At 47.0% G+C, this 23,874-nt stretch overlaps 1 protein-coding gene across 9 annotated transcripts in view; it reads left to right on the top strand.

Moving 5' to 3' along the window:
• Window positions 1-23,874, top strand: part of IFT122 (intraflagellar transport 122) — a 72,526-nt gene that overhangs the window by 40,873 nt on the left and 7,779 nt on the right. For all 9 annotated transcript variants that reach the window (XR_009260695.1, XR_009260696.1, XM_058725912.1 and 6 more), the window contains 8 exons: window positions 759-899; window positions 4,897-4,950; window positions 8,586-8,747; window positions 12,789-12,955; window positions 15,729-15,900; window positions 17,946-18,048; window positions 19,945-20,085; window positions 21,230-21,324. Coding sequence is in view for 7 of the 9 variants with exons in the window: in XM_058725912.1 (XP_058581895.1) it covers window positions 759-899; window positions 4,897-4,950; window positions 8,586-8,747; window positions 12,789-12,955; window positions 15,729-15,900; window positions 17,946-18,048; window positions 19,945-20,085; window positions 21,230-21,324 (1,035 nt within the window). In the remaining 2 variants the exon portion in view is untranslated. The remainder of the gene's footprint in view (window positions 1-758; window positions 900-4,896; window positions 4,951-8,585; window positions 8,748-12,788; window positions 12,956-15,728; window positions 15,901-17,945; window positions 18,049-19,944; window positions 20,086-21,229; window positions 21,325-23,874) is intronic.

The raw sequence follows: 23,874 nt of genomic DNA, 5'->3' as shown, positions 1-23,874 counted from the left end.
CAGCCCCGTCTGGGAGGAGGAATGGCGGGAAGGTTCCCAGCCTTCACAGGTATCACACTGAGGCAGCCCCGTCTGGGAGGAGGGATGGCAGGAAGGTTCCCAGCCTTCCCAGGTAACCTGGAACAAATCACTTACCTTTCTTGGGTAAGCTGGTTTCTTGGCCCTCTTTGTAAGAGACCATCTCAGACCCCTTCCTCACAGTAACGTTGTTCCTTCCTCCACCAAACAGAGACTGAAGGCCTGCTGGGGGAGGTGAGTACAAGCCCACCAGTGCCTTCAGGGGTTGTGCCCAGACTTGTGGAGGAGAGGGGCTTGTCATTATAACACAACTGACTTCTGGAAAAAGGGCAGAGAAAGCTCAGACTCCTTTCCTTGAGGGGTCAGCAAAGACTTTCCAGAAGAGGTGACATTTTAACAGGACCCTCAAAGCCAAATAGGTACTTTCCAGTGGGTGAAGAGGAACAAGGGCATTCTAGATGAGGGTGATACCTTGTGGTAAAACAGACCTGGAGGTGGGAAAAGCTAGTGGTGGAAGGAAGGATAAGCAAGAAGTTTGTGCTGCTGAACACAATTATTTGGCTATGAAAAGGAGTGACAAATGGAAGACATTTGGGGTGAGAAGGGTACTGATTACTCCTTATAGTATTCCTCTATAGGCATTTGTAATTAAGTCAGTGCACACATCTGGAGTCAGGCTTTGTATGGATCTGATTCTTTCCATTGTCTCAGTCTTCTTTCTTTTTGATGAAATCCTGCAGTCTGCTCCAATGTACCAGTACCTGGATAGGAAAATGTTCAAAGAAGCCTACCAGATTGCTTGCTTGGGTGTGACAGACACTGATTGGCGTGAGCTGGCCATGGAAGCTTTAGAAGGATTAGAGTTTGAAACAGCAAAGAAGGTAAGCATCTAGTCAGCATGAGCTAGAATCTGACCCTTGGAGGGTCCCTTGAGGCAAAAGTGAGTCCAGGTAACATATGGAGAGGCAGATGCATACAGTAGAGAGCTCTGGAGATAGGCTGACCTGTGTTCAGATCTCAGCTCAGCTATCTCCTAACTGGGTCTGGGCAAGTAACTCATTTCTAAGGTTGTTTGTTTCTAAAAATAGGGTGGTGATTGGCTTCATCCTCACAAAGTTCAAAGGGTCTAATGTGATAATGTCTGTAAGGCCAGATATAGGAGAAATATCGGATAGATTCTAGCTGTCACTCTTATTAGCTATCATTTATGTAAAGCACCTAGCTGAAAGCCTAGCACAATAATAGGGACATACTAAAGGGTAGCTTTAAAAAAATTTTTTTTTAATTTTAGAGAGAGCACAGATGAGTGGGGGAGGGGCAGGGGGAGAGAGAGAGAGAGAGAGAGAGAGAGAGAGAGAGAGAGAGAATGAGAATATCTTAAGCAGGCCCCACACCCAGCATGGAGCCTAATGCAGGGCTTGATCCCATGACCCTGGGATGATGATCTGAGCTGAAATTAAGAGTTGGATGCTCAACCGACTGAGCCACCCAGGCCCCCCAAAGGTAGTTTTTATTATTGGTGTTTTGTTATTGGTGTAATACTTATTGGTATTAGCCATTAATTGCACAATGCTATTTTTCATGGTACTCTACTAGGTATGGTGAAGAGATGGTCAAGCTCTCTGATTCTGACAGCAGTGTTACTCCCCACATACCTTCATGGCCTTGATTCATGGTGTCATTTACTGGCCAGTATATTAAAGCTACAGAAACTGGCTGACAACATTTGACCCCTTTCTACACATCAGAAAAAGCCCAGCTCTGTCTGAATTGGGTTTTCATCTGGAACCTGATGTGGGGAGAAGGAATGGCCTTCAACTCCCTTTACCCTACTCCTCCCTTCCCTCTTTATCTTTCCATAGCCAATTAATCAAATACTCCTTTGTCCATATTACTGAGCATTCAGGGAAGGAATTACAGGAATATGTGATGCTTGCCCTGTGTTGGGTCCAGACTTCTAGGCATGAAAGGAGAGAGGATCTGAGGCCAGATACCAGCTCTGCTATATATAGACTGGATGGCCCTGTGCTAGCTGCTTCTCTCAGAGACTCCATCCTCCCATGTCTGCAGTGGGGATGGTGAATGCACTAGCTGCCCTGCCCTCCTGACACAGGGTCCTTAGGCTTACCTACCACATTGTAAAAGGGCTTCTAGAACTAGCAATGGTTATACAAATGCTAGCTGTTATTAAAATAAGTAAAATTTCTGTTATTTAATTATGTTATGTTTTTAGATCTACTAAGTGTCAGAAAACTGGTAATAGAGGAGGGCTTTAAGAATTCAGAGGCAGGAGGAAACATTCTTATGGAGGGAGCTTCCTTCTCCTGTCCCCCATCCCCACCTCCCCCCCACCCCAAACCTCCCTGCCAAAATACCAGGAGGGATGAAGAATAACAAAGTATTCCTAGACTATGTTTTGTTTTCAGCCTGGAATGAAATTTAAATTTTTTTTAATGTTTGTTTATTTTTGAGAGAGAGAGACAGAGCGTAAGCGGGGGAGGGGCAGAGAGAAAGGGATACAGAATAGAGCCTGAAGCAGGCTCCAGGCTCTAGGCTCTCAGCTGTTAGCACATGAGCCTGAACTCATGAACCAGGAGATGGTGACCTTAATTATGGCTGAAGTCGGACACTTAACTGAATGAGCCATCCAAGTCCCCCTAGTCTGGAATGAAATTTAAAGTCTTCCTTATAGATTGCCATCTCCTCATACCCAAGAACTAAACACCTACCTCATTTTAGTTCAGCCAACACTGCCTAGCATGGGGTTAGGTGCTCAGCAAATGTTTAAATGGATCAAAACAAAGCTGGAATGAACCATCATTTGTTTAACACTAACCCCAAGCTTGTATTCCCCAAACACTTCCTGGAAATAGAAATTATTAAACCCACAAGATTTTGACCATAGACTTGAGCTTGACCATTTTATCCAAATCCCGAATCCCCAGCCTTTCTTTTTATGCTTTGCCAACTCACTCAAGCAAACAGGAGGTGGAGGGTGGTGCGGGAGATAAAGTAGTGCCCTCACTAGATGGCAGAGGAGAGCTGTTTAGCACCGGGGACTGCTGCCTTGAGCAGAACTGCAGATGCTTCCCAGTTCCCATGCTTCCTTCCCTCTTCTGAGGTTATTCACGGGCCTTGTGACTCTGACCACTCAGACCAGGGCACCTCTGACTCTATAGAATGTGTTAGGGTCGAAGGAACTCTGAAGCAGATTTCTCAAGGTGGCAAATCCTAGAATCCTAGCAGAGCAGAGCTAGAAAGACCTTGGAGAAGACATCGCTAGTTTGCCCCTTTCCATAAGGCAGACTTGGGAGCCTAGAGGCAAGGAAGAAGTTCAGGGGCCCCCAGCTGGAAAGTCTCAGAGCTAGGACTGAGACCTGGAATGCTCCCTCTTTCCTCTCTGCCCCTTTGTGGACATTCCAGGTTTTCCCCTTTCCTATGGTTTTAAGGAAGCCCTGATCCAGAAGAGAGCTTATAAGATCTCCAGTGAGGAACACAAGAACTCTTGGTGCTCCTTTGCTCATGTGATGCCTACTTTACCCTTTCAAAGAATTCCTCTTCAAGAATACCCATTTGCCAGGTTCCTACTCTGTGATACTCTTCTTAATCCTGCCTCCTGCCACTGCCCATGCTCAGACAGTGAATCTGTTTTCTCTAGAGTATCTAGTTCATACTTGTATAGCTCCTAGCTCACAGAGATTTGATGATCTGTTTAATCTGCTTGCCTCTCCTTTTAGAGTATGGACCAGTGAAATGGGGAGGGGTACAGGTCACATTCACCTCTGGATCCTCAGTCCCTGATAGGATGCGTAGCCCTGCAGGATGAAAAGATGAAGTCACATTGTGGTCATCTGCGAGGCAACCAGAGGCCAGATGACTTGATCATTTCCCCAAGTCTTTTTAGGATGGAGGGCGTCATGCAGCAAAGTAGAGGTTGCAAGTGGTCAGGGTGTTTCTTCCGCATTTCATATTCAAAGGACTCCTGGACCTGCTGTCTCATCTAGGTGTATCTCAGTCCATTTCAAATGGGACAGTGTAAAGCAGCACACCTGGGTAGAAATGTTGACAGCAAAGCCACCTAAAGATCAGCCTGACATGATGGGTCAGGTTCCTCTCTAAACCCCTTGCAGAATCAGAAGGCAGAAAAAAAAAATTACCTAACACCAATCTTCCTGAGGAAGGCTGCCTAGAAACTTCTAGCAACCTATGGGTTAAAGTCTCTGGGTTTACTGTGAGTGGAAGGCAAGAGCTACACTTTTAGGATTTACATAAGAGTTTGCCTTCCAGGAACTTGGAGTGATTTATTCCCTAACGTCCCCCTCCCATCTAGAAACCATTTTTATTCCTTCTTAACTTTCTCCTCCCACCCCGCCCCCCTTCCTCCTCCTCTGTGCCAGTACTGTGGGCTTTGGGTGCCCTGTGTTTATGCACAGTTGGTAAGCTTAGCTGTCTCCCACTTTCCGTCCCAGTCATCTAGACGCATAGCAGTGTCTCTTCAGTCAGTACACCTTCCCCACTCCCACTCCAATGCCACTGCCTCAGAGTATCAGTCCGCCCTGTTCTTTTCTTTTGCATAGAGATTTCTCCAAGCACACACCATCACAGACTGCAGTATCATAGTTTTGTTTTAACTAATCCCAAAGTGATTGATGCAACCGAGACTTCTTTGCTGTTCTTTGTGTGGACTAATCCCAGGGATAAAGCCGTGCCTCACTGGGTGGTATAACCCTCCTGAACACATGGCGATTAATCAATGCTTGCTTCTTTTCCCTCGTTACTGGCTCACTTTCTAATGCTTGACTTCCCACCCCCAGCCAATCACCCACTTTTGAAGCCCAGAGGGCAGTTGATTTCATTCTTTTATTTCTTCCCCTGTAGGCCTTCACCAGAGTACAAGACCTCCGATATTTAGAGCTCATCAACAGCATTGAGGTAAATGACAAAATGTTCTTCCTTCTCAAGAAAGCACAGACTCGCAGTCAATGGCTTATAGGGAGCTATTCTAGCAGGCAAGAACGTTAAGGGCACACAAATAGAGCCTACTGGTGTCTGGGTATTTGGGCCACAGCCTTGGCCTGGGGGAACAGAATGCTGTGGGGGCAGGGAGACAGCACATGGGAGCAAGGAATGCCATTTGTCACTTGGTAGTGGGGTAAGGCAGGTGGGTTCCTAATCTCTCTGAGCTTTGTTTTCTATCTGTGAAATGGGCTGTTTTCCCAGGGTTGCTAGGAGGATTAAATAGGTTCTTAGTAACTGGTTTTCATCCTTGTAGTGGTTGTTAGGTGGTTACCATCCTGTAGGGCTCAACAATGTGCCAGTACAGGAGTCATTTTCCAAACTCACATGAGCTACGCCCCATCCACAGCAATGGGACCTGGGGAGGGAGCCAGTGTAGTGGGGTGGGCAAAAAAGGCTTGTTCTATGGGTTCCATTTGCTGGGTAGCAGTAGACAATACTCTTAATTCCTGTGACTGTCTGTAAAAAGGCGTACATATTTTTTCTCCTGAACAGATTTATTGTGAGGCTAGGGGAATGTGAGATACATTTGAATTCCCATATGGAAGTAGTGAGGAAATCAGCAAATGTCTTGTCCTTGTGATTCAGTTCAGCATAATAAACACCTGTCATGGGCCAAGCCTTGTGTTGAGCCCAGTGGGCAAAGAGCTGAGTGGAAGAGAGGCCTGTGGGAGCTCACAGACTGCTAAGCCTAATGATAGTTGCCACTTGTTGAGTGGCTGCTCTGGGCCCCATGCACGATCAATGTGTATACTACAGCTGAGCCTTGAACAACACGGGTTTGAACTGCATGGGTTCACTTATATGTGGATTTTCTTTTCAGTAAATATAGTACAGTAACTGTTAACGTATTTTCCTTATGATTTTCTTAATGACATTTCCTTTTCTCTAGCTTACTTTGCCATAAGAATATGGTATATAATATATGCAACCTATAAAGTATGTGTTAATTAACTATTTATGTTGTGAGTAAGGCATCCAGTCAACAGGAGACTAACTGCTATTAGTAGTTAAAATTTGGAGAGTCAAAAATTATACCTCAGTTTTCAGCTGCGAGGGGGTCAGTGCCCTTAACACCCCTGTTGCTCAAGGGTCAGCTGCATTTTAAATCCTCACGGTGACTTAACGAAGCAGATATTGTTCTTATCCCTGTTTGATAAATAATGAAACTAAGGCTCAGAAATCCTATGCCACATCCCCAAGGGTCCAGAGGCAAAAGCTTGGTTGGAATTCAAAGCCAGTTCTAATTCCCAAACTCAAGCTACCTTTTTTTTTTCTTTTTTTTCTACATGTATTTATTTTTGAGAGACAGAGTGAGACAGTGCACGAATGGGGGAGGGGCAGAGAGCGAGAAGGAGACACAGAATCTGAAGCAGGATCCAGGCTCTGAGTAAACTGTCAGCATAGAGCCCTATGCGGGGCTCGAACCCACGAACCGTGAGATCATGACCTGAGCTGAAGTCAGACGCTCAACCAACTGAGCCACCCAGGTGCCCTTCACGCTATCTTTACCTGAGTTCCTGCTGCCATCTAAGTTGCTTCTGATGCACCGCCTCTATAACCCCCACCCCAGCACTGTCTTAAGGAGCTTACTTACCTGCATGGTGAAGGGTTTGTTCAGAGCCATCTACTTGAAATGCCCAGTACTGCTTATTGTAGGGGCTGGCATTTGGGAATCCACTGGTCTGGATCTAGAGGCCTTAACATGAAACCATGGAATATGTTCTTTTTTTTTTTTTTTTTTTTTTTAAATTTTTTTTTTTTTTCCAACTTTTTTTTTTTTATTTATTTTTGGGACAGAGAGAGACAGAGCATGAACGGGGGAGGGGCAGAGAGAGAGGGAGACACAGAATTGGAAACAGGCTCCAGGCTCCGAGCCATCAGCCCAGAGCCTGACGCGGGGCTCGAACTCACGGACCGCGAGATCGTGACCTGGCTGAAGTCGGACGCTTAACCGACTGCGCCACCCAGGCGCCCCTTGTTCTTTATGCAAAGGTAACTGACTTCTGTGAGGACCACCTCTCGCCATTTATCATGTCTTACTGCTTCTTCTAGTGTGCTATGAGGAGCTGGGCAGTTGGTTAAACTTGTAAGAATTGCCTCTTGAAAAAAAAAAAAGAATTGCCTCTTGAAAAAGAGTAAATTGCCTTCAAGCGTTGAGCCATTTGGGCTGCTCTGAAGCCTTAGTAGCTTGCTTCTAGGCATTCGGCATCATTCCAGAGAACTGAGTTCCATGCTAGGCTCCTTTGGGATAGGGGAGATGTAACTATACTGATAACAGGAGGAAGAGAATCTGCCCATATGGCTATGTACATACGGAATAGACGTAAATCATTTTTTATTGATCATGGTGATATTCTGTGGCCTAGGCCTAAATTCCATCCCTAGTAAGACCTATTTTTTTTAATCTTACGGCAAGATTTTGATTCACTCCATACAGTTAGTAGTTAGTTTATTTGATTAATTAGCCTAAACTACACATAGTTTAGCTAAATTTATTTTTCAATTTTGGGTGTGGGTTTTTTGTTTTTTTGTTTTTTGTTTTTTGTGTTTTTTTTTTTTTTTTTTGGTTTTTAAAAATTATTTCTGTCAGTGGGGAAGCATACATGTTGCCTCCAGCTGTTAAAACTTTCACCAGCTTGTCTGGGAGTTTGATTCAATGTCTCATCTTCCCCCACTGTGATACACTTGCTAGAAAACAAGCAAAAGGAAACTGCTGGGGATGAGACTTTGGGTGCTATGGAGTGTTTACAAATACTTGAGCTGTAGACTAATGAATGTTCCCTAACACCAGAGGAAGGAATATGTCAGTTATTATTCTCTTCATCCTCAGTGCTGCTCGTCTGTGTGTGTGCCTGTGCAGGTATGTTGTTGGGGACTGTCACATGTTTCTGAAGGTGGTATTATGTGGTACAAAGAGCATCTGGAGTCAGACAGACTGAGTCCAAATGCCAGTTCTCTATGACCCTGACCTGCTCCTCTTCTGAATCTCAGCTCTCTCAGTGGTACCACTTACCTGTGGGTCCTGTCAGCACCTAGCAGATGCTCAGCATGTGGCATTACTTGCCTTCTCTTTAGAGACAGGGACATATTAAGACTCATTATCCCATTTTGTTGTCTCCTTGTGAAGAGACCCTAAGCTTTCTCCTTGTCTGCATCATCATGAGTCACAGCTCAGCCAAACCAGGCCTGGGGACTTGGGAGATCCTGAGAGCTTGGGGGCCACCAAAGAGTGGGTAATACACACCATCCTAACTAGCCAGTTGTTTCCTTGGAAGATTATACAAGAAAGCAGCCCTGAGGAATTTCCATTAAACAAACAAAAGTTTGCGTTACTTTTGATCTTCACTCATCTGGGGGAAAAAATCTGCTTTTGTTGTTAGGCATTCCCACCAGAAACCTAGGGGAGAGACACAACAGCCCAGGAGCCAAGTGGAGGTTCCAGTAGAAAAGCCCAGGGGCTTAACTTGAAATAGCAACATCTAACCTTTGTAAAGGCTGCTTCCTGCCATGGCTGCAGAGGCTATTTCCTGTGCTTCTAATTTTTCCAGGAGAGGAAGAAGCGGGGAGAGACCAACAATGACCTGTTTCTGGCAGATGTGTTTTCCTACCAAGGGAAGTTCCACGAAGCTGCCAAACTGTACAAGAGGAGTGGGCACGAGAACCTCGCACTCGAAATGTATACCGACCTTCGCATGTTTGAGTATGCCAAGGTAATCCAGCCACATCCTGGGCCCAAGCTGCCATGTGGAACCCACCAGTGTTCTGCCACCATGGTGCCCAAGTTGTTTACCCTAAGATATGTTATAGATGGAAAATAGCAACTGCCTTATTAGAAAGGGTTTGGGCAAATTGGCAAAGGAACCATCAATGGCCACTGGTTCAGGCTGACCTAAAACTGACCTTTCAGGCTGACATCAAAGGGACAAGAGTATGACAGTTCAAACCTTTGTCAGTGCCAGAGCTGGCTGGACTGTGAGTCTGAACCAACATGTCCCTTCATTAATTGTTCAGGGTTCAGGGTTTCAGGTCTTTCTCCCACAAATTCTCTTAAACTGTTGTAGAAGCCACCGAGAACCCACATCCTCAGACATGAGCTGGTTCTACCATTTTCATACAGGACAATATGGTTCACTTCAGCCACGGTTTCCTAAGTGTCTGCTCTCAGATTGCTACCAGGCTTCCCACTAGGCCTTGGAGACACCATGACAGAGTCCCTGCCCTCCAGTACAGTGTGCCTCCTGTCACCCCAAGGATGTATCTGTAAGGGTGATGGTGGAGATTTCCTCTTGCGTTTGTAGATCCTCTGTTTTGGTTAGTTTCCAGTCGGTCTGTGTACATGACAGGGGTCTTCCCAGAGCAGGCTCCTGATGGTTTGTGTGAGAACGAGTCCCACTGGGGAGCCCAGGCCATCAAGACATTTGTAGTTCAGCCTAATGCAAGGTGAAAAGAGCCTTGGGTGCATCGAGCAATGAGGCTCTTCCTTCCGCAGAGATGCTTTTGTTAACCTGCCTTTCCTGGTACTGTCAAAAGACACTTCAGAATGTTATTAAATGAGTCATCAGCTACAACCAATTAGTGGCTATTAATGGTAATTATCTAGCTCACAAGTTCAAGATGGAAAATCCTCCCCATTTTTTTCCTCCTTTGCTGTTCCCAAAGATGGCTATGCTCTTTTATCTTCCACCTGTGAGATCCTGGGGCTGAAGGTTGCATCTCAGTCACTGGGATGTGGCTCAGGGGTTTCTCATCATCAATATCTGAATGAGCACCTGGGTCCCAGCCTGTCTCTTCACCTTGGTGCTCCCTTTACTCCATCCGTCAGATCGGAGTGCTTGAGGTTCCCCCACTTTGCCCTCTTCCACTCTTTTACCCTTTCCTTATACTCCCACCATGTACATATGATTGAACACCGCATTCATACTGAGAAGAGCTAAATCAGTGCATCATTTTCTAGGGATAACAACATAACCTGAGGACAAAACCTTAACTAAAGGATTAAATGCCTAGGAGTGAAATTTAGGCATTAGGAAAAATGGGGTGTGGTTGTTCTTCAGAGCCAGCAGCCTCTCCTGGAACTTCTGAAACCTCCTAGTCAGCAGCCCTGGTGCTCGCCTTGGCATCTGTAGAGCTGGAGAAAGTCCTAGTCCTTCCTCTGGGTGACCTGGGGAAAGACTCTTCACTTCGTTGAGCCTTCATTTTCTTCTCAGAGGTTAACATAGCTACAACTCAGCTCAGTTCTCAGAATTGCACAAAATAATGTATGAGGAAGCCCTTTGTAAAGACCAAACTATAGAAAGGCTGGGAACATATGAGGAGCCTAGCATGAGCACAGACAGGCTGTTCTTTAGGCCTCTCCCCGGCCAGCCCCACTCCTCGCCCTGCGCTGAGGCCCCTCCTCACACCTCGGCTGGGCTTTGGCACCACAGTCTCCCATCCAGAAATGCAGCCCACTTACACACTCCATCTGGTCTGCCTCTCTATGAAGGTAAATATTCTGGGGGTTGTTTTGGTTTTAGTGTTTGATCGCAATTCCAAGTAAGTTGGTTCTGTTTCAATCCCCACCCCCCAGTAGTCTGACTTTGAGGAAATGTGTATGTACACATTATGTTGCGGGGGGGGGGGGCGGGGGGGGGGCAGAATACAGTGCTTATTAACATGGCATGTTTTTGTTTACTTGAAAATTGCTTCCCAAGATTCAATCTGGTTTTTGGAAAATTTTTAAATTACATTCCCACGTACAAATAAATTGTATGCTTTCCGGATAAGTGACATGTTTATATGGTGATAAAGGGAATTATAATGCTCTTAACTCTTATATAATATGTCCTTATCAAAATCACCAAGCATGAGAACACTGTTTAGTCTCATTCATCACTCAGCACAGTCTCTTTCTGTCCACTCCAGGACACAGTCTTTGCCATGGCCCCAGATAACATGTAAATTAGCTTCATGGAACCAAAGAACCTTTGAAAACTGAGTTTGCTGGGCCTTGAAGGAACCATTTCGACTCAGCTTCAGTTATGTCAGAGCTCCTGGAGCTGGGCTGTTGGGCTAGAGGTGGCTGCTTCAAGCATGTGAGCTGTGTGCCTGGCTGGTCTCCTTGTTGATGATCCAAATTTATGGCTTGCTCGTGGCCTCTGACCCTTCTCACTGTAGTCGCCCTGAGTCCACTGAGCACTCACTTTGAAGGATATTTCTGTTCTCTTAGGATGCCTGTTTTCTCCAGTTGCTAACTTCATCTAACCAACCAGGTTAGCAGAGTTTCTGACTTTGCACTGGCATAAAGGGTATGCATTGTAAAGGCTGTGTGTGTAACGGCCCAAACTAGGCATCTTCAGATAGTCAGTGATTGTTTCCAAGTTTCTTTCTCTGTGTGAACTCCAGAGAGACCAGATGCCAGCAAGATGGGCCTGTATTTTATTGGATTTCCAGCATCAGAGTAAATGATGCCCTTTCCTCCCCTTACAACAGTTGGTTGTCTTAGGCCAATCTAATGTATTATTTTAGGGGCTACACAATTACCCTGAAAGCAAATGGAAAAAAAGGAGAGCTAATTGTTCAAGTGGGTTTTTAGCATACATTGACTGTACTTTCCTGACAAATGAGTGCTAATCATGGGGAAAGGAGTGCTTTTTTTATACTTTATGAGGTTGACACAGCGCACTCTCTGCAGGGTACATTATTCCTAAGACAAACCGCTTCTTACTAGTAATGCAGATCTGCTTCTAAGCGCTTTTAATTTCCCTTTTTGAAAAGCCCCACCTTTAAAAATGTCAGCACCAAAGCTTCTCAACTATGGCAAACTCCCACGCATATAGTTGGGGTAACTATATCCTGAAAAGAGGTGATTTTCTGAGGCTGTTTCTCATGAATTCCAGGGCCAACCCAGGGAAGCTGGGCATAGAGCTTCAGAGGCCTCCTGTTGTGGTGGAAGGACATCTCTTCCTTTCTGGGTTCTCTCTAGGCCTCTTCCCCGACCCCACCCTACCATGGCCTCCTGCTGTCCCTCTCCCTACAGACCTGATATCCAGAACAGAGTGTTCTCTGCCCTAGCCATGTAACTGAGGAAAAAGCCAATGGGATGATACCCTAAGTTCAGGCAACAGAGTGTGAACAGAATCAGAAAACAGATGGAAACAGTACTTCCAGTGTGGTATGGTAGTTGAGGAGAGGGCGGGCTCCCCTAGAACTCTGTACATCATTTTGTCCATTTAAGTTTATGGGACTACGTCCTTAGCCTCACTCTGAGGCACATGGTATCATTCCTATTACCTGAATAAAGATCCTAGATCTGAATATTTGAAATTAGGCAACCAGGTTGTGGAGTCACATATAGGAATAGTCACACAAATAGCCAACTCTATATGAGAGAGAGACAGAGCTACCTGATCACAAAACCCCAGCACTGCAGAGTTTGTGTACAGTACTGAGAGAGTCCGGAAAGTCTTGTTTAACTGACAGACAAATGTCTGTTAGTGGGAGGGGCAGGAAACATGGAGGGCTACAGTCCTTGACACCGTTCCGCTACCCCCAAGGAGCACCTGTGGAGCAGCCTGTGAGCATTCCTCCCTGATACCTGGGACTGCGCCCCACCCCCCAGTCAGCCATGCAGGGATGGGCTCACGCCTGCATCCTGATTACCTACTTCAGCCAAACAGAGCCCTTCCTTGCTCCAGCTTTCGGCAGCCTGACGTAATGCTGGCAGCAGGAAGTTCTAATCCGGAGTGTTTTTGTTTGTTGTGCTTCCTCAGGATTTCCTTGAATCTGGAGACCCCAAAGAAACAAAGATGCTAATCACCAAACAGGCTGACTGGGCTAGAAATATCAACGAGCCTAAAGCTGCAGTGGAGATGTACATCTCAGCGGGAGAGCATGTCAAGGCCATAGAGATCAGCGGCGACCATGGCTGGGTCGACACGTGGGTTTTCAGTCCCTGCCCCAAGAAGCATTTGGCAGCATGTCATGTCATGTCACCTCTTGGTTTTGACTGACAAGGGAAAAAATAGTTTTTCTCTAAATATATAATCCAAATGTTATAGTGACTGGGTTTGGGGGAGACACAGAGATTGAACAAGGCAGGCACTGCCTTTGAGGAGCTTAGTGAGTCCTTGGGGAAAGGGTCGGGGGTGGGGGGAAAGTAGGGGGAGATACCCAGGCATTAGAGCTGCCATTGACTGAGCCTCCCTAGGAGTCAGGCACTGCAGTATCTTGCAGGCATTTGATTCTCTCTCGTACGCAAAGCTGTGGTGTTTCCATGAGGAAACCAAGGCTCAAGGACCAAGTGATCACGTGATGCAAAACAGCTGGCAAACGGTGGAGCTGGGCTTCAAACTGACCTGGCTGATTTCAGTGCTCCTAACATGTGTAATGGTAGGAACTAAAAAAGAACAAGAACAGATCTAAGCACATCAGGGAAGGAGACATGAATTCTCAGGGGAAGAACTGTGGCCATCTTCTCCTAGGAGGTGGTCTTTGTATGAAGGGCCTTGATAAATTTTAAGAGGTAGAGGTGGTAGGAAGGGGAAGGGTATGAGGCCAAAAGAACATCACAAACCAGGAGTCAGCTGAGATTGGAATACACAAGTGGGGGCAAGAGGGTGATAGACAACTGGCTGCAGGCAGGGGGATCTGGGCTGGCCACCTCGGGAGGGCCTCAGGCGCTAAGCTGAGGCATTGAGATTTGTCAGTAGGAGTAAGAACCCTGGTCATGGCTGTGCTGCTGGAAGCTCACTCAGGCAGTGGGTGTAGAATGGAGGGAAAATGAGAGGGAGGCAGGCCCAGACAAATGGCCAGTGCAGTTAGTTACCAGAGAGAAGTATGGTGGCTGCAGGAATGAAAGAGACGTGGAGGAGCCACAGCTGACAGGACCCAGCTGGATGTGGACTTGAGGCTGGTCCAGCAAGGGAGTTGAAGACCGATTCTGAACTCTGGGCCTGATGGTCAGTAATGCCATTTTCCAAGGTAGAAAACAGAAGAGGAGTGAGAGTGGGGTGGGGCCACCCAGAGAGAGGATGGATTCAGTCTTGAGAATCTTAGAGCATCAGACCTCCAGAGGATGGCTTTCTTCTCCCTCAGTCAGGGAAAGTAGGCTTCACATTCGTGTGTGTGTGTGTGTGTGTGTGTGTGTGTGTGTGTGTGTGTGCGCGCGTGCGCACAGGTGCACATTGCCATATCTGGCAAAGAACAGGTGAGGGAGTGGCTCCTGAGGGTGGCTCAGTCTGAGCCCTAAAGGCTTTTGGTTATTCTGAAAGCCACATTGTGGTCCAGTAGTGGCCTAGGCAGGACCTGAGGAAGGAGAGGGCTGGTTAATGATTATGTCACCTCCTTGAACTCCACCATGTAGTTTGCGTGTATGCCCCTCACAAAGGGACTTTGGTGGATGACCTACCATCCCATCTTTCTCTTGTGCAAGAATACAGTTTCTTGGAGACAGAGGCAACAGATCTTGCCCCCCAAATTATTCTTTTCACAGAAGGAATGTTACAGGAGAAAGCCAGGAAGATTTGTGGCCCTGCTCTCCCCTCTGGTTTTTCATGTCACTTTCATTTGCAACTGACATGTATCAGGTTATCCTGGAGATACCTAACTAGTTTGGGAAAGAGATATTTAAGCATGTTCCCTCTTTTTCCAGGTCTGGCTGTAAAAGGTGCCTCTTCCCCAGGGACATTTGGTTTGATGGGTGGGGCTGGGGGCCTCTTAGGGGTTGGCTGTGCCACCTTTCTCCACTGAGAAGTGTTATTTTTAGATGCCATTATTATTCTAAGTACAGATTGACAGGCCTCCCTGAGCTTGCCTGTCTATGAGACAGGGATCTGTTACAGCTGCTTCCCCTTCTTTTCTCACAAAGAGAAAGCTGGGTAGAACCCCTTTCCTCTGAGAGAGCTGGTTTTACTCCAAATCCCGCCTGACCAGAAAGAACGAGCACATTCCATCCAGCCTTCCTGCCCCATGAGTAGTGGCGGGGGGGGGGGGGGGGGGGAGTGCAGTTACCACTGGGAAGAAGTGGTGGCCAGTGATCCCTGTGTCCCCTCACCTGTGGTCAGCACCTTGGCCAGCAAGAGAGGCACAGCCAAGATTTCCTGGGGGCCTTTCTTCCAGAGCCCCACACATGCCTCTTCCTTTGAGGTCCTATCAGCTGAAGAATTCTCATGCCTCTGCCTCTACTTTCCTAGGAGAATTCCTGAAAAGGTGGTAGAAAGAACATTCTCCCACTTCATGGCTTCAGAGTCTTGAGCACCCTACTTCATCTTCCACGTAGCTTTTAATCTCATCTGTAAAATGAGAATTATAGTACCACTTTTTAGGGCGGTGAAGATTCAATGAGATCACACATGGGAAAGCTCATGGCACTATGCCTGGTACCAGTAGGTGATTAGTAGATGTTTGTTTCTATCCCCAGATCCTGCTGTATAGATAGTGACTCTGTGAAAGGCACACAAGGTTGGGGAGAATGGTGTCCTTCAGCAGGTGACTTCTCCCAGTCACTGGGCAACGTTTCTGGATTATGTATTCACTCATTTAATAACCACGCATCAGACACCAGGGGCCATGGCACCATATTGATCACTGGGGACATCAGCATGAGTCGACATGCAGCTCACCCTCAAGAAGACCCAAAAGCTAATGCTGCTTCCTTCGATCAGGCCCCTTTTACAGGAGTCCATCTTCTCCCTGTGCTTTCATCTCTCCAGGTTAATCGACATTGCCCGTAAACTGGACAAGGCTGAGCGGGAGCCCCTGCTGATGTGCGCTCATTACTTCAAGAAGCTGGATAACCCTGGCTATGCTGCTGAGACCTATCTGAAGATTGGCGACCTGAAGTCCTTAGTTCAGCTGCACGTGGAGACCCAGCGCTGGGACGAGGTGAGGGTAGAGCCTGCGTAATGGGTCAGGGGGCCCCACCTGACCATAGTCAGTTTTTTGGGGTTTGTATGGGGAGCAGCTGCCCCTCATCATAGGAATGAACATTGGCCTGGCAATCAGGAGACTAAGCCTCGAATTTTCTGAGCCAGAATGTCTTAGAGGCCCTTTCAGTATGAGCTTTCCATTTATTTGCTCATTCAATCATTCATTCAGAAAATCTTTTTTTTTTTAATTTTTTAATGTTTATTTTTGAGAGAGAGAGAGAGAGAGAGAGAGAGAGCTTGAGCAAGGGAGGGGCAGAGAGAAAGGGAGACTCAGAATCTGAAGCAGGCTCCAGGCTCTGAGCTGTAGGCATAGAGCCCGATGTGGAACTTGAACCCATGAAGCCTGAGATCATGATCTGAGCCAAAGTCGGAAGCTTAACTGACTGAGCCACCCAGATGCCCCATTCAGAAAATCTTTATGCATTGCTGGCTTTGTGCCAGCCCTGTAGTACACACTGTGGACATGAGAGTTAACAGCCCTCACTGTCTGCTGTTGGTCTGAACTGCTTTTGACCAACACCACATACTGATGGATCTCTGACACATGTGTAACATTCAAAACCTGCTGGGTGCCTTTTGACAGAAAATGCCACCCATACTCTCCATGTGCAAGCTGCCAGAGCTTTTTCATGGGCAGCTCCTTCTCCTCCGCTCTTTCCTAACCTGGACATCTCTGGCATGAGGGGTGGGTGTGAAGAATTAGCCGGGCTAGTAGCAAAGATAGCTAGGGCCGGGCTGGCAGTAGCAGCTGATGTGCTGCCCACTCTGTGGCTTGACTCCCACCCTGTAGCTCACTGGCTACCTGTGCCCTAGATTGAAATTCATTCCCAAGAGGATCGGAGGCTGTACCTATGGTCCTCGCTCTACCCCACCCACCCAACGCACCCACCCACTGAGGTCTAGTTTACAGAGCCATAGCAAGACCTTTTCTGAGTAAAGTTATCTGACTCTCGTCTGCCTTATGAATGGCTCCATTTGTTGAGGTGGCAAGGTTACTGATGAGAAGAGGTGGGGCCAAGGACAGGCAACAATGGCTTCTCAAGATAAATTTATTAGGAGATTTCTTTAGCAGCATATATTACAGCATTTTAGAACCATTAAGTCCTGGGGCACCGGGCTGGTTTGGTCCACAGAGCTTGTGACTACTGATCTTGGGGTTGTGAGTTTGAGCCCCATGTAGGGTTCAGAGGTTACTTAGAAAAAAAATTAATAGGGGCACCATTCGGTTAAGCGTCCGACTCTTGATCTCAGCTCAGGTCTTAATCTTTGGGTCATGAGTTCAAGCCCTGCATTGGGCTCTGCGGTGGGTCTGAAGCCTAGATAGATAGATAGATAGATAGATAGATAGATAGATAGATAGATAGAATCATGAAAGAAAGAAAGAAAGAAAGAAAGAAAGAAAGAAAGAAAGAAAGAAAGAAAGAAAGAAAGAAAGAAAGAAAAAACGAACGAACCACTCAGTCCTAACTGTGCATCAGGCAAACTTTCTCCTTGTTGCCACATACTGTCCCCCATGACTCATTTCTAGTTCTCCTGGCCTGACAGGTGGTTCTGGGGCTTAGATAAAGCAGTCACTGGGTCCTATACAGCACCAAGTCCACAGTCATCTTTGACAGCTAATAAGCAGTGATGATGATAATATCAATTCTGTTTCCTTAGGTGTCGCCTGCAATTAAAAGAAATCTGTTTGCAGCCCTACAGGAGCCCACGCAAATCCTTAAAATAAAATGTTTCCGATTCTGTGCCGCTTCTGTGGTCCAGAAACAGACTGTGTTGTTATTGAATCCAGTCGCTTGCATATTGCTGTTAATTGCCTTTTGTTTTCAAAGAGCTGATTTGTTTTTGCGTTTCTGGGGGTGGTGGTAGGGGGAGGCACTCTCCCCCTCTGAGTTGTCAGGCTGGCAAAATATGACACATTCCTAATGGATTCAGCCAAGTGCCATGTTTTCATGGGGGCTGTCGGGGCTGCTTTATTAAGAATGCATTTGCTCCTTCCTCCAGGCCTTTGCTTTGGGTGAGAAGCATCCTGAGTTTAAGGATGACATCTATGTGCCCTATGCTCAGTGGCTAGCAGAGAACGATCGTTTTGAGGAATCCCAGAAAGGTAGGCCACACAGACTGCCACCTTGCAGAAGGGACAGGAGACGGCACTGCCAAGGCGTACATTTCAGGAAGGCTACCAAGCCCCTCCCATTGTGGGCTTGATGATGGATGACTTCATCCTGGGGATATGACATGTTTCATGGTGAAAGACTGGGGAGCAGTGGAAAGAACATGGGCTTTGGAGTTGGACACACCTGGGTCCATCACTCACTTGCTTCCGGACGTTAGATAGGTCCTGTCTCTTCTCTGAGCAAAGCACTGTGCATTCAAATATAGCTTCCCACTCAATCCTCACGACAGCCCTATAATGTAGCTACTGTTTCCTAGATGAGAAACAGGTTGGAAGAGGTGAAGGGATTTGCCTGAAGTCCCACAGCAAGGAAGTGGCAGAGAGGGAATTTGAGCCAGGCTGGTGTGGGGACAAAATGTGAGGACTCCCACAGAGTGTCTGGCATGGTCTCACCTGCCACTTTCCTCTACCGCAAATAGGAATTTGGGTTCTGTTTCTGGCTCAGATAAATGGGGTGACCTCTGCTCTTTGACATTTCCATTGGTAAAGTGGACTGTACTCCAGGTATGGCAGTATCTGAGATAGGAGTGAAAGGAAGCACAGAGCTTTAATTGGTGGTAATAATTTTAAAATGTGACTTCCTTCTCTGTGTCAGGCACTGGTTAGGCGCTTAACTATATAACCCTGAACCTTGCCAGCAGCCCTGCAGAGACACCAAAGCTAACTGTGCCCTGCAAAGTCAGAAAGCCATGGTTGGACCAGGATCTGGCTGGCTGGGAACCGGATTCCTGTGACTAGGTCTTGCTGCCTACTTAAGAAGTCTTCTTATTGAAGCTGGGTGTGTCATATTCCATAGCATCTCATTTACACTTCTATATGGTAACAGTTGCCACCTCCGGACACATTGCGGAACAAATGTCTCCCTGTTGGAGCTCCTCAGCTAAAAGCCCCCATTGAAAGACAGCATGTTCTCTTCTGCTTTAGCATTTCCAGAGCACCCAGTTGCTGAAGTATGTGCATGTTTGGGCAAAACACATCAACCTATCCATCTGTCTGTGTCTGCCCTTCCAAGAATCCATCGCCATAGTAACTTGGTACTCAGACAAGAGATTATAGATGAGACTGGAACAAAGGCCAGACCTTTTCCTTCTCTAAAGCAGAGGATTTGGATCATCTGAGTCTCCATATGTGGGCAAGTGTCATAGCTACAAGTGCTTCCCTGGCAGCCCCCAATATCCTGAGGGTCTGTCTACATAGTCAAGATTCAGGAAGTTTCTGTTAAATGGATATAGAAACTATTGAGAGATTTTTTTGCATGTTTTCACAAATGTTTGATTGCTAGAACTGCGCCATATTTTTCAAGGTTGTCATTAAAAAGCACACAATTGAAGACTGAGGACTTGAGCTAGGTTCTGTGACCTTGGGTATGCCACTTTACCTCCACCTTAGTAAGTCTGTTGTGATCCTCCATCAAGGAATCAGCAACACTCTGTAAACTACCAAACCTGTTAAAGTGTCAGGTGCTATGAGTGTCACCCCAGATGTCACAAAACTTTGTCCTGGAATGGATTGAGGGTAAAACCTCACTGGTGATGGGCAACAGTGCTGTCCTTAGACTTTGCCCTGCAGTTTGCCCCCTAGGATTTTTCTCTTCTGCCATGCCTTTCCAAAGTCAGCTGCCTTTTCCCTGCCAAAAAGGAATATATCTCACTGTACTTTTTTTCAGGATGTAGCTTTGGCTATTTATAGCCTTCGGCCTGAGAGGCGCATCCCAGCAACGAAGTGCTGCAGATGCTCCCAATGAATGTCCTACTTCTACAGCAGCCCCTTGCAAGCCCCGCAGAATTCCATCCCACTCCTCAAACTGTGTTTTTTTTGCCCCTCTAGCATTCCACAAGGCCGGGCGGCAGCAGGAAGCAGTCAAGGTGCTGGAGCAGCTCACACACAATGCTGTGGTTGAGAACAGATTTAATGACGCTGCCTATTATTACTGGATGCTGTCCATGCAGTGCCTTGATATAGCTCAAGGTAAGTAAACATCGGCCAGGCCGCTTGTTTTCCCCAGCCCTGCTCTGGCACCAAGATAAACATCGAAAGAGCTGGGACGTTTTAATTAAAGCCCTGGGCTTGTTTACTGGGTGTATTGTCCGTAACCCTGTCTTGCAGCAGCATAATCTGGTGTGTCATCTTTTTCCAGTTTGCCCATAAATTTAATGATGGTATGAGGGCCATCCTGGGGTTATGGTTGGGAGGTCCTGCCCTGTGTTGCTAATTCAGAACATATCTCTCCCCTGCTACCTGGGAGCCTATAACTGGACCCAGGTGAGCACTGGTTTAAAAAAACTTAATTAAATAGAAAGATGAAGAAGAGATCACTTTACAGTAATACACTCCAGATTCTCACTCATCCCAGGCAGAAAAATAGTTTCAATGTTGCTTTCTTGAGATTTCCCATGATGCACCGAGGGAGTTCTGGAAGCAGAGGGGACTGGGAGATGTTTTTCACTGGACTAAGGCCAGCATGCTGGAATGGGAAAAACACTGGAATTGAGGCAGTTAGGTGACTTTTAACAAGTCACAAATTCTTCCTAAGCTCTATATCCCCATCTGTGGTGTGGGGATAATCCTATCCTGCTGCCTTCGTAAGGCTGCTGTGAGCCTACCGAAGTTGTGGTTCTAGTTTGGAAACTGTCAGGCCCAGGTGTAAGGTGGCATGTTTCTGTCCGGCCAGTGGTCTGTGCCTTGGATGAGGCATGGCACAGAGGGAAGAGGCTTGAGGTGAGATGAGTAAAGCCGACGTCTGCCCACCCTCCATGCCAGACTCCTCTGGTGTGTCCGGGTGCCAGTAATCACCTGCTTCTTGCTGCAGCTGGCACTTCCCCGGTGGAAGGACCCAGTAGGCTGCAGTGTGGGATCCAGGAGGACTTTCGAAAAATGTCCTCAGACTTTTCCTGGCTACATACTCTGCCCAGCTGAGACTTTTCCTGTCTTGAGATGGTCCCAGCTCCTAAGCAGCACCTTTCCCATCACTGCACTTCCATGTCACTCTCCCTGGCACGAGCCTGATGTCGGGGGAGAGCTGACACTAGCAATGCTGCCACTGCCTCGCCTTGTAGACACGGCTTGACACATTTTCCCCTCTTGCCCTACCCCCTCCTGCTCCACACCTCAGACCCTGCCCAGAAGGATGTGATGCTCAACAAGTTCCACCACTTCCAGCATTTGGCCGAGCTGTACCACGGCTACCATGCCATTCATCAGTATACGGTAAGGTGGCTAGGAGATGGGGTCTGGTGAGGGTGCTGCCTACTAAGCTAGGGACCCAGGCATGGCTTACAGAGCAGCAGACCTCTGGATGGAAAGTAAACCGACTGGGCAGGATGTCCTGCTGAGAAATTCTGATCTTCTGGGAGACAGAGTTTGGGACTTTAATTTTCCTCAGTTAGCCACTTTTTGACCTGTAGCAAGCTGTGGGCTTCTGAATTAATAAGCCAGGGCTAGCATGGGCCTTGCTAGTTGCCAGCTTTAGGTTTGTAAAACTCAGGCAGACTCTGGGTTAGCCAGACAAAGGGCTATCTCTAAAATGATCAGGGGTGGATGTTCTACTCTAGATGGGTGAAGGCCCAGCTCTAACCAAAGGCCCCAAGGTCTCTCCTAGGCCCTGCCACTCAATTGCTATGTGACCTTGAGCAATTTGTTTTCTCTCTCTGGCTCTCAGTTTCCTTCTCTATAAAACGAGGGCTGGCTTGATCTCCAGAGACCCAAATGGTTCTTTTTAGTCACTCCCTGATTCTTTTGATTAAGCATTTTAAATCTGTCTCCTGACAATGGGGAACAGGTGATAGGTTGTTATCAGTTCCCTCATTTTGTGTATCCTCAATCTCTCAGCAAATGTTGATTAAGCTCCTACAATGTGAGCTTATCCTGTGCTAATAAAGAGGATAATTCCAATAACCCACCTTTATTGAATACTTACTACTTAGCAAGCAATGTGCCAAAGACTTTATTGTATCGATGTATTTAATCCTTTCAATCATGCTGTGAGATAAGTAAGTATTGTCATCCCCATTTTACAGATGAGGAGACTGAGATGCTGAACACAGAGATCCCACAGTTAGTACGTGAGAGCCAGGATGCAAGCCCAGACGGGCTGGCTCCGGAGCCTGTGCTCTTAGCTTCTGCTCCTCCACCCCCTCTAACGTGGAGAAGGCCAACGACCGGCCTCACACCCCAGCTCCATTGTGTGACCTTGGGCAGGTTGTTTACTTTCCTCTGTGCTTCAGCTTCCTTCTCTGTAAAATGGAGACGATAATAGTACCTACTTGATGGTCTTGTGAGGATTAAATGAGTTAATATTGGAAAAGCACTTGGAAGAGAGCCTGGCACAGAGTGACCCTAGATGAGTGTCAGCTATTCCTCCTGCCCTGTGCGGAGGCTTCCAGCCAGTTTTCCGTGGGCCTTCTCCCTTGCAGGCTAAGCATTTCACAGTTCTTTGCCCATCTTCAAAGGCCCTACCTTTTACACCGGGTCTTTACCCCACATTTGTGCTGGGCACTCGGCACGTTCTTTGTCTCTGAGGAAAGTCTGGCAAGAGAGACTCCTCTATTAGGCAGAGACAGCTGTCAGTCCTTCATCTCATCTCTTCCTCACACCAAGGTCAGTGGTTTCAAGGTACCTCATCTTCCCTTACAGTCTTTTCAAGGCCCCTCATTTCTATTAGGTGCTCATGTGGAAAGAAGCCACCCTAAAACAGATCCTAAACTCAACTCAGCTTGAAAGTCAGGACCCCAGCTCAGTGTTGGTTTGCCTGAGCCACTCTGGAGCTCAGCTCTTTGTCTCCCTTCTGTAATAACTGAGCTCTTCTCCAGGACCTACATGCAGCTGTGAGCTTGTGGCATCTTCACACCAGCTGGGGCTTTTCATCCTAGCTGAGGCTTCTTCATTAGGCCATTTCTTTATTCAACAAATCCCTCCTGTGTGACAGGCCCTGTGCTGAGGCCTTGGGACACAGTGGTGAACAAGACATCCCTGCCCATGAGGAACTCACAGTCTGTGAACAAGCAGTTGTAGTACAGTTCCTTCAAGAGAAAAGCTTAGAAGACCAGGAGGACTTCCTGGAGGAAATGATCCTAAGCAAAGAGGAGGGAGATTAGTAAGAATGGGGCAAGGGAAGAGGAGGGGAAGTAATGGCATTCCTGGCAGAGGTCACAGCATGTGCAAAGGCCTGGAGGTGGGTGGTATTTTAGGGTCTGGCATCAAAGCCCAGCAGAGCAGCTCTGAGTCAGAGCAGACTGGAAAGGGGAGCATCAGACCTATCCTGATATGATGGCTTCTTTCCCAGAGGAGAAGTGCTAATCTTGAGGACCCTCCCCCCATTCTGTTCTTTCTGGGACATTTCTTAGCTTCCACACCTAGTGCGATGTAACCAGAGGCAGGCTTCTCCCTGGCTCTTACCCAGAAAAGGATGCAGTCTCAGGTTTTCTTGGGTTCTTGGAACTAACAGAGGCTGCAGAAATTTAAATGAGAGCTAACAAGAGAATGTTGGGCTCCAAACCCAAGAAGTAGTATAAAGCAAGTCCTCACAAATGTAGACCAATTAGGGTCTAAGTCCTCCTGGATCCCTGATGAGTACAGCCTAGCAAGACCCTTCAGGAAATGTCAGTTTATTACCATTGAAGTGCTTGAGGGGGAGCTGGCCTGCTTTCATCTTGTCATCTTCAGTAGTCTCAGTTTGCACACAATGTGCCAGATTCCTTCAAAATGGTATTCTTAACCTTTTATGGACCCCTCCCTGATAGAAAATTCCCTGTGCTCTAC

Source organism: Neofelis nebulosa, chromosome 4 (assembly GCF_028018385.1).
Source record: "Neofelis nebulosa isolate mNeoNeb1 chromosome 4, mNeoNeb1.pri, whole genome shotgun sequence".
In the NCBI taxonomy this organism is placed as follows: Eukaryota; Metazoa; Chordata; class Mammalia; order Carnivora; family Felidae; genus Neofelis; species Neofelis nebulosa.
This window is presented reverse-complemented; position numbering and strand designations above follow the sequence as displayed.